Source organism: Crocodylus porosus, unplaced genomic scaffold, assembly GCF_001723895.1.
Source record: "Crocodylus porosus isolate Cpor-Errol unplaced genomic scaffold, CroPor_comp1, whole genome shotgun sequence".
Lineage (NCBI taxonomy): Eukaryota > Metazoa > Chordata > Crocodylia > Crocodylidae > Crocodylus > Crocodylus porosus.
The window spans coordinates 7,645,990-7,656,757 of record NW_017728915.1 but is presented as its reverse complement, the minus strand read 5'-3'; the positions used below and the strand labels follow the sequence as shown (position 1 = coordinate 7,656,757).

At 45.1% G+C, this 10,768-nt stretch overlaps 1 protein-coding gene across 2 annotated transcripts in view; it reads left to right on the top strand.

Annotated features, from left to right (window-relative positions):
* The first annotated feature begins 1,719 nt into the window (after positions 1 to 1,719).
* LOC109310475 (guanine nucleotide-binding protein G(o) subunit alpha-like) overlaps positions 1,720 to 10,768 on the top strand; it is a 15,841-nt gene continuing 6,792 nt past the window's right edge. For both annotated transcript variants that reach the window (XM_019535639.1, XM_019535638.1), the window contains exon 1: positions 1,720 to 1,872. In XM_019535639.1, coding sequence (XP_019391184.1) covers positions 1,725 to 1,872 — 148 coding nt within the window. In that variant the 5' untranslated portion in view covers positions 1,720 to 1,724. The remainder of the gene's footprint in view (positions 1,873 to 10,768) is intronic.

Genomic DNA, 10,768 nt, shown 5'->3' with positions numbered 1-10,768 from the left:
TCTTTTCTGTTTTGTAGCCGCTTTCTGCGCTCTCCTCTTATAAAGACCTGTGCATGTAAACTGTTCATACAAGTGTACCCCCAGCCATTTAACATGATAGAATGCAATTGAAACTGATAAAACAAAGGAAAATGCTCGGCCTAATGGTATTCTGTGTTTTTTGGCAGCTAATTCAAGAAAGATTAACCTCATTTGCTCTTTTGTTTTTGGTTTGTTTGGGGGGGGGGAAATTCCACTCCCTTCTTCTCCCTTTCTGGCAACAAGTGCTATTGGATTATAAAACCTCAGACCTGCTCATCAAGTATTAGAAGGACATTTAATTGAGAAGCTTCAGAGATGCCACCAACACAGCTACTGGGAGAAACATAAGATTTGTTAAAAACCTCCTTTGATCAGACACCTTGCACCGAATGGCTTCTCAAGTGGGATCTAGGTTTCCTGGAGAACCAACAAACAGAGCAATTACATAGGAAAGATGCAAAATGACCAGGGTACTGAAGTTTCATTCATTTGCCTCTGCAGCATGGTGAATCCTCAGTCCTGGGATTTTAAGCAATGCCTGGAAAGTCTGACTGTTAATACGCATTTTGAAAGGCAAATAGAAGGGTTTCAAAGGGGGCAATGGCGCACAATGACAGTAGCACCTTTCAAAGTTCTGGGTGCTACCATGAGGTATATTTAGCATAACTGGATTTCCCCCCTCCCCCCAGTGGTTACAGGGGTAACGCCATGTGTCTGAGGCTGGCTGGGAGGCTAAAATCCTACAGAATGATTCTGAAGTACTGTGTGTAACCTTATGTAGCATGGGACTACTTCAATATATGCCAAAACCTACACCATCCCCATGAGCCAAGGTAGTTTGTGATCTGGCCTTCCTGCAACAGTGAGATTCAACACTATTGCTCTGTCCTCATGAAACTAAGAAAGTATGTTGCCCTCCAGAGTGAATTCCAGAGCAGTTACTGCTCAGCTGGGATGGGCAACTGGGACTCATCACAGCATGCAGGATGCACTAACCAAGTTCTACAGCTTGTTTTCTCTGCTTGATGTGAGATTGCCTATTGCATCTTTCCATCTAAATGAAGGGCCATGTAGCATAGGGTCTGTGCAATGCCATGACCTAATGAAGAACTTTGCTATGATTTCAGCCGATAAAATTCTTTTGATGGACTGAGAAAGGGCCTACGTTATTGTTCAGTCCAGATTTATTATTAGGAAGAGAATAATGAAAGTGGCATGCTTTGAGGCACCAACTGATGAAAGTATTTTCCCCTTCCACAGCCCCCAAGTTTAGCACATGTACCCTAGAAGTTTAGCAGTACGTAAGTGGACAGAGATACAGTGGTGGCTTTTCAACTTTCTTTGAAGATTCATGCATTGGCCACTGGGAATGAGACTCGAGAATGGCAGATCTATGTTCCAGCATAGGTTGTGGCATCATGTCAGGTTTTGTGGCTGTTCTGCATGTTGTACTGGGATTCTGTTCTGTTGAAAGCTATCCAATTACCTCCAAGCATATTTGATCTGAAGAGAATACAACTCTCTTGTCCTTTGTAACTGTTTCATTATATTTGTCCTATGTTAGAAAATTTGCTTTCTAACCATTTCTCAAAATTTGATTTAGAAAAATTTCTCTTTCCTAAATCTAACTCTTTATCTCTCTCTCTCTCTGTATGCCTGTCCCTTTCTTTTAATTTCTGACGTGATTCCTGCTACAGAACCGCATGCATGAGTCTCTCATGCTCTTCGACTCCATCTGTAACAACAAATTCTTCATCGATACCTCCATCATTCTCTTCCTCAACAAGAAAGATCTATTTGCTGAGAAGATCAAGAAATCCCCTCTGACCATCTGTTTCCCTGAATATACAGGTATGTGTTACACCTGGGGACAATTGAGCCTGTAGGGTCAGGAAGCAAGAGGCAAAAAAGTGGCCCTGCAACCATAGGGTAGCAATGAGAAGCAACACACTCAAAATGCTCTGAAAATTATATGGGGCCATGAAAGTATGTGGCCATTAGCATTGATAGAAGATGGCTTGTGTACAGTTACTGTTCAGGTGACATGTTGTCAATGGGGAGTGTAACCAGAGGACCTCAGGGTACCATATGAACACTGAGTTGATAACTAATGGAATGATACAATCATCTTTACTATAGTAGTAGTAGAAGTGTTGTCTCTCCTCTGTTGTGTGCTTATAATCAAACTTGCACATGGACCTACCCTTGAAATATTAAGTAATTTTAATTTTTGAGGCCTGCTTCCCAAATGTTGATTGCAAGGTCCATAACCTGGGTGTGTACCCATACACACCCTCAAAAGGGAGGACAACACTGTCAGAAGGTAAATCAGGCTCCACATGTATGCACAAGTTTATCTCTTACCATCTTGAGTAGTCCAACTGAAATCAGACAACTCAGAGTAATAAAATTAAGCATATATGCTAATGTTTTTAGGACTGGGTCTGAGTTCCAGAGGCTTGAGTTGCTTCAGATCCATCTGTCTTCTGGTGTTCTGATTTTGACAGATTTACAATTTTTGCTCTGATAAATGTCATTTTCAAGGGTTTTTTTAATTGAAATAGATGGCAAACAACAATTTAAGGAATATTAAATTGTGAGAAAATCATGCAAAAAGCTAACTAAATCCCCTTTACTGTGCAATATAAATCATTGAAAAATCACTTAAGATTTATATAGCAATGTAAAACCATTGGTAGTCCATTAAACTGCTGAAACAGAGAGCTAAGTCTGTAAAAGGTCAAGACTGGGGACTTGCTCAGTATCTGGCTGGCTGGGAAGACAAAGACCTAAGGGACTATTCAGAAAAGCTGCACATGTACAAGTCCATGGGGTCAGATGGGATGCCCCCAAGGGTGCTGAGGAAGTTGGCTGATGAGATTGCAGAGCCACTGGCCATCATCTTTGAAAACTTATGGCAATCAGGAGAGGTCCCAGGTGATTGGAAAAGGGCAATCATAGTGCCCATATTTAAGAAAGGGAAAACAGAAGATCCAGAACTACAGACCAGTCAGCCTCACCTCAGTCCCTGGAAAAATCATGGAGCAGATCCCCAAGGAATCCATTTCCAGGCACTTGGAGGAGCAGAAAGTGATCAAGAACACCAGGGGCAAATCATGCCCGACTAACCTGATTGACTTCTATGATGAGATGACTGACTCTGTGGATGCAGGGAGACTGATGCATGTGGTGTACCTTGATTTTATCAAGGCTTTTCATACAGTCTCCCACAACTTTCTTGTCGGCAAGCTAAGGAAGTATGGGCTGGATGAAAGGACTGTAGGCAGATAGAAAACTGGCTGGAGTATGTCTTACAAGGTAGTAATCAGTGACTCTATGTGTAGTTGACAGCCAGTATCATTTGGAGTGCCCCAAGGGTTGGTCCTGGGGCCAGTTTTGTTCAATGTCTTCATCAATGACCTGGAAGATGGCACAGAGTACACTCTCAGAAAGTTTGAAGATGACACCAAGTTCGGGGAAGTAGTAGATATGCTGGAGGTTAGGGCTAGGATTCAGAGTGTCCTAGACAAATTGGAAGATTGGGCCAAAAGGAATTTCATGAGGTTCAACAAGGACAAGTGCAAATTCCTGCACATAGTCCTAAACAATCCCATGCAGCAGTACAGGCTGGGGGCTGACTGGCTGGGCACAGCAGCTTTGCAGAAAAGGACCTGGGGGCTGCAGTGGACAAGAAGCTGAATTTGAGCCAACAGTGCACCATTTTTGACAAGGCTGGACTAGATGACCTCCTGAGGTCCCTTCCAACCCTAATTTTCTATGAGTCTATATCATATAAAAAAACCCTTTAGGTGATCACTTTTGTAACATACCATAAGTTGTGGCTGAGAAGCTTATAGTGTCTGTTATGGCAGATGTGTTACTCAGATAACAGCCACAGAACATGGGTATTGCTAGATGGACCAGACCTGCAGGGCTGGCAGACATTTTCTCTGGCAGAATGCAGCAGCTCCCCCCTCCCCCATGCCTCTGACTGGCTCAGAGGCCCTTGGTGGCCCCACCCCTCACAGCTGATTGGCTGACAGCTGTACATCATATGGCATCACCTCTGATTGGTTGTAAGGGCTGTCCATCATGTGGCCCCACCCCTCACTGCTATTTGGTGGTGAGTGGTGGGGCCATATGGCAGATAGCCCTCACAGCCAATCAGTGGTAAGGGACTGGGGTGGCTGCCATCTTGCCATGTTGGCAGCCCCTCCCCCCCAACCCCCAGTGGGCTGGGGGGCTGGGCCACAACAGCCACGAGGACTGCTGGTTTCCTAGAGGGAGAAAGCATTTTATTTTCAATAAGGGGGTGGGGGGTTTAGTGAAGCTGCCAGAAGTGCAGAGCTTGTGCTTTTTTGTAGAGCCTGTCCAAAATCACAGTTTCCTTGAAAACTGCAATTTCAGTAGGTCCCTTCACATAAAGGAATGCACACCAAAAGGCAGAATGTAGGGTAACAACATCACTCCCCAAGCATATGGATAACTAAATTAGCCAAGGGGAAAAAAAGGCCTTTGAAATGGAATGTTCCATTAGTTCAAGAGAACATTCCATGAGCAAATGAAGCACCAGCTTCCTTCTCAGAATTAGAGTTTGGATGATCAGTTGTTCAAGCAGTCCAATTGGCAAAAAATGTCTAAAACACTTCCTGAATATTAAGCTGGAAGGTTTCAATTTTGCAAACAGAATGTGCCCCCAAAGTCATGCAAATAAAGATCTGTTGAAACACTCAACCACGAACTAGAACAGACTATTTTGTTTCTTTCTGATTATTAAATAATGACAAAAAATGTTACATCTCACGGCTATGGCTTTATGATACTACAAGTCAAGCCATTCACTGAAACAGTCTCTATCTGTGGGAGGCCTAGTTATATATAGGGGGCACTCAAACTGTTGTTTTGTGTCCTCAGCAGGGATCCGGGTTTTCCGTTTCCCACAGAAAAACGAAGAAAACCACAGATTCCCTGTTTTTATAGGAGAAAATGTGGATTTCCCTTTTTAGCAGAGAAATCCACAGATTCTCTGCTTTTGCAAAGAGCTCTTGCAGGCTGGCACAGCTCCAGCCTGCAAGAGCCAATTACAAAAAGGGCAAGAAACCCCCAGCCCTGGCCAGAGGGGGAGAGAGAGGGGGGAGGGCGGGACCCAAACCTCTGAGGCAGCCAAAATTAGACTCAGACTCAGACTTGACCTTCGCCCTGGAGCATAGAGGTAAGTGGGGCTTAAGGCAGGGCTGGGGAAGATGGTTTGGGGGCTGAGGGAGTGGGGGGTGTTGCCAGCCCTAAGCAGCACATCACAGCTGGGAGCAGGGCCAGGGGGTGAGGTCAGGGGTGCCCCTCTGCAGGGGAGCTCTGCAGGCAAGCAATGCAGGGTGCGGTGCAGGGTGCGGTGTGGTGGTGCCCGCCATGTGCAGACTGCACACATGCCACCCGGCTTCCTGGCCAGGGGAGGGGGAGAGGGAGACTGGCATGTGGCCAGAGCACAACTCTGTGGCTGACTCTGCAGCCGCAGCAAGGGATGGAGGCACAGGGGCAGGGGCAGAGGCTTGGGCTCACACTCGGCACTGCTGCATACCTGGAGGCCCATGACGGTGGTGACAGGCACTGCCTACAAAACCTCCGGGTGCTGCCACAGAGCTGTGCACCCAGCCATTTCCATCCCTACCACCACTGCATTCAAGCCCCTTGTTTCACCCTCTGGTCAGGCAGCACGTATGTGGCCTGCACACAGTGGTTGCCACTGCACAGCCATGCCCTGCACCACTTGCCCACAAAATGGTGCAGGTGACCATGGGATGGTAGCACAGAGTGCAGTGGCAGAGTTGTGGTGGCAGCCTCCGTGTGTGAACCTCCTGTCAAGCCGGCCGGCATGTGTATGGCCTACAAGGTGGCACCCCTGCCCTCACCCTCTGGCCCTGCTCCTGGGAATGGGCACAAGGGCATACTCCCACCCTTCTTGATCTACTCCCCCAGCACCTTCCCTTTCCCCTGCCCTGCCCCACCCCTTCCCCCCACACACACTTACCTGCTGGGGTGGGTGTCAGTGTCTGTGTCTGCATGGCTGTGGGTCTGGGGGGGCTGTTGCGAGGGGCATCAGGATGGCTGTTGAGACAGACTGTGGGGAGGAGTGCAAGGCAACATCAGCACTGGCTGTGGGGGGCCTTTAATTTTTATCACAGATTTTGGGTTTTTAAATCAGAGAATTTGCAATTTTTAATCAGAGAAAACCAGGATCCCTTGCCCTCGGTAAGATCTCAAGCCTGCATTCATATGACAACTGGAAGGTTAAGCCCATAGGCTGTTAAAAAATAATAATGAAACTCTGCTTGTTTTCACAAAATAAGCATTCTCAAATTGTTTCTTCCATTTTGCTCCCTCAAAAAAAAAATGGTGATGTTTTAGAGGAGGGGGTGAAACACCACCATTTTGCTTGCAAAGGGAAATCAAAAACTACCCAAGTTTTTTTTATAATGAAGAAAGCTTGGCTTGAAACTTCCTGAAAACAGAACCATTTTTGAATGGACAACAAGAGGCAAAGGGACAACAGTATTGAGGGACAGCAGTGCAACATCCTGCCAAGTGTCAGAGCGTACTTATAAAACACAGGAGTGCTGGAAAGTTTGCAAAAATATATAAATAGAACAACATGGTTTACAATCATCTACCCAAGAAAGTAGATCTGTGGAGCTACCCAGGGAGGGAGCACAGCTGAAGTAACTGGCCATTCCCATTTAACTATTGTGTCTGTGCTCCTTGCTGACCCACCTATCTCTGCCGGAGAGAGAAGTTGCTACAGAGTCTTTCTTTCTAACTAGGCTTCACTTTCTATTTCTATCACTTCTGCAGATAATGGTGTGGTTGGCGCTTAAAGTAGAAGGTAGAAAAGAATGAAGTAGGGTCAATAGAAAAAGGTGGTAACGAAGGAAGAGCTTGAGGATACCTCTGCCACGCTGACTTCAGCTGCAGAGAAGTGATCCAGCTTAGAGACTTCATCATCCCTGTGTATGCCAAATTAGCTCAGTGCCATTTTACAGAACATCGTAAACCACATCATCTTGTTACTGATCACACATTCCCAGACACCTAAGGACTGATCAACCCATCATATTGGCTTCCTGGGATTTGAATGCACTCCGCCAATGGGCTAATTGGGCCCCTGCTGTATTCCCATTCCCAAGAAAATGTCAGCACTGTCACTGTTCTAGGATAAAGCATAACAGCATATGCACTACCTCCAAGGCTTAAATCTCTCTCCCTCCCTCCTTCAAAAATTATCTGACAAGGGGACCTTTGCTCCTCCAAGCAATAGCATTAACATAAAGGAATGGAACCAGAGAAGACTTAAAAAGACAAACAAATTTCCAGATAATAACAGCTCTTTAGAAGATGATTGCAGTAGCATAATTTGGGTTTTGTATATTTCAGCAAAGGACCATGCCCAGCTGCTCTCATCATCGTAAGCTACTTAATGTATTAATATATATTTTTCAGCTCTAACATCTGGCTTATCTCCAAACCATATCAGGAACATATCATAAAGATTTTCCAGACTCCAAGTTCTTCCCTGTATACTGATGTTTAGATGCTAAAAAATCCCCTTAGAGAGAATAGGCCCTTCCAGCCTTGCCTTTTACACAGTAGAAAGCATTGCAACAGAAGGGAGAACCCAACATACCTCTATATGCCAGCATTTGTTACCAAATGCCTCACATGTCCATCACTGGAAACTGAAGGACAAGGGAGCAATACCCATCATGTGGGCAGAACCCAACTCACATTTTTTCCCTGGTAGTTCACCTCTTGTTTACAGAAGCAGTGACCTTCCCTACCAACCTGGTCACAACCCTCAGCTTGAGCTCAGTTTAGAGAGCCACTACCAGTAGCTCTGTACTCCCTCAGGAAACTTTGAGCTAGCCAATTTAGCCACAGTGGCGAAAAAGCAGCTAAAACAGCATCCAGAATCTGGTCTTTTCTGCCTGAGGAACTTCATTTTTTTTTTTTTTACATAGCCCCCCACTCCCAATATTTACTCACATGTCCACCACAGGATGCCCCTGGAGGCATGTTTACACCATCAAAACTACCCATAGTAAAGCACTGGGCATGTGTGGCAAGTTCACTGTCTCAGGAGTGCTTAAGACCATGCCACACTCCGAATGGCTCCATTCCATCTTTCTGAGGTGTTCATACATGTCACTGTATGCTATAATTCAAAGCAGCATTGCCCATCACTGCCCTTTGATGGCATAGACATGCCCTGGAAGGCCCTGAGAAAACAGCAGAAATGACATGTCTGCTGTATGTGTAGTTTGCCAAACTTCTCCTCATCTTGGTTTGTAACTGTGTGGTAATGGTCATGGCACTGCAGTTATATTCTCCATCAACTTAGCCCCCACAGCAACCATTTACTGCCCTGTATGTGCTTCCACTGGGCACATTAGCCCTCACCACTACAGAAGTAACATTCTCAACAATGGAGCAGAAGAGTTGCTCTGGGGGTGTCTTTACATACTGGTTCCATTTCTTTCCAAGCTTCCAGTTTGATATATTTTTCTTCTTGACAATATTTTAGTGAATTCAGTGCTGCTGAGTGATCTTACTTTAACAATCCTAGAGGGGGAAGCCCAAACTAAACAAACAGAAGCAAACTAAAAACCCAGGTCCAGATACCCACCCTGTCTGAAAAGTGTGGCTCTCAATTAAAATGTTAAGACTGGCCTCCATTTTATGAGAAGCCTAAATCACCATCTCTGTGAAGACTGCATATATGGGAGCAATACTGCCATCTTTCCTACCTGAAAGGACCACTCATTGTAGGCCAAATTCCACATGGCACCCTTTGTCCTTACAACTGCTCATTAGAGGAGTCCATCTGAGTTCATCTCATTCCACCTAAGCTACCTGTCAGTCAACAGTCAACTTTTTTTGCTTGTAACCAATATGGAGGTGATAGCAATAATACAAGCTCCCTTAAAATGCTCCAAAACCATCTGATCCTTCCTGATTTTCTGTGTGTGTGTGACAGATGACACTGCCCATCTTCAGGCACCTTCTCGTTATCTTTTATTACTTAGCACTGAACAGCCTGGCTGCATCAGTCTATCATTTTTGTATCTGATTGCATCAATGGATGTGATTCATTCCAGTTAGCACTAAGTGCTTGATTCTGGTCTGGGTCACAGCCATGTTAGCTGCAGCCGTAGGGTCACACAGATTTGAGAAGAGAAGTAAGCTGTGTTCCCAGCAATTTAATGGTGGTATTAGAAGCACCTACTTTCCCAAGAAATGTTTGAGATGCAATTCAAAGATAATACCAGTTAGAAACCCAACTTCTGATGGCTTATTGTGTCCACTTCAATAGCAGTGACTATAATGATCAATTTACTGAAGGATTCCTGGAAAGCTGGGTACCTCAAAGAGTCCCAAGATAAAGTTGTCCTCTCTGTTCACAGGCATATTTCTGAACTTACTGTAATGACATTAGAGCATCTTCCTAAAGAATGTAGTGTTGAAACAGAGCGTAATTAGGCTCCTGGGCTATGTTAATCTGCCTCCTGAGTGAGCTGGGACTTGCTCCATATACATGCCCATGCCTGTAAATTAGGCAAGAAAGATAGCTCAGAGGAGTCCTGATCATATGCCCCAGCACCCTGGGTCAGGCTCTTAGAAGAGACTGTCACAGTGTTGCACATGTTCAGAACCTCTCCAAACCATTCAGGCCTGCTCCTGAGCTGTCTGTTCTTCCTGCTTCCCAGGCATGGGCAAGTGCAGAGTGATCAGGGCTCACATTTCAGCAGAATACCCATAGCAGTCAGTAGGTTGTTTAGACTGATCACTCATACAGACCACTGTTCTGGGCTTCATAGTTCTTTGCTTTTCCCTTAACTGTGTATGATATTGTGACGCACTAAAGCAGTAGGAGGAACAGGAGTACAGCTCCTTGCTTTGCTCTAAGAGCTAGGATTTCAGTAGGGCTGTCCAAAGCTTCAACTTAATATTAGATTCGACAAATATTCGACATATTCGACCTTGAAAAGTGAAAGTCGAGTCAAATAGCAGCTGGTCGAATAGCTGTCGAATCGAATACTGGAAGTCAAATATTAACAGCGCAAGTCGAATATTAACAGCACGGGTCGACTATTTGACAAGGGCTGAATATTCAACTTGCCTATACTGGATTCCCTGGGGCGGGGGGAAGGAAAGTAAGGGGAGGGAAGAGGAGGGGGAGGGGGGAAGGAGTGCTGTCATGGCTGACGTGTGTGGCTGGCCAGTGACCTGTCAGCATTCTCTGAGGTCCCTTCCAATCCCAGTGCTCTGGGGGAGGGCCAGAGAAAATGCATAAAAGGCAGCAGTTTTTCAGCTCCCCTGCTTTCTGCCTTGGGGTCCATTTCTGAGCTGGTGGTGTTCTCCAGCACCTCTGTGTCAGACCACGATGGCTGGAAGCCCTGATCTTCAACAGACTCCCTGCTTGCAACACTAGCAACAGGTATTTCTGAGAACTTGTGCTTTTATTTTATAACTGCTTTTCATATTAGTTTATGCTTATATTGGATAGGGTTAGTAGTAGCCTAGGATCTATTCTATATATAGGAATTTAGTTTATATATATATTTTTTATACATCATTCATTCTTTCCACCACACCAACACTTCTCAATATATTATCTACACACACAAACACATTTACATAATATCCAGACATCTAATCCGCGGCGCACAGCACACTTAGAGGTTCCAGTTTACATACG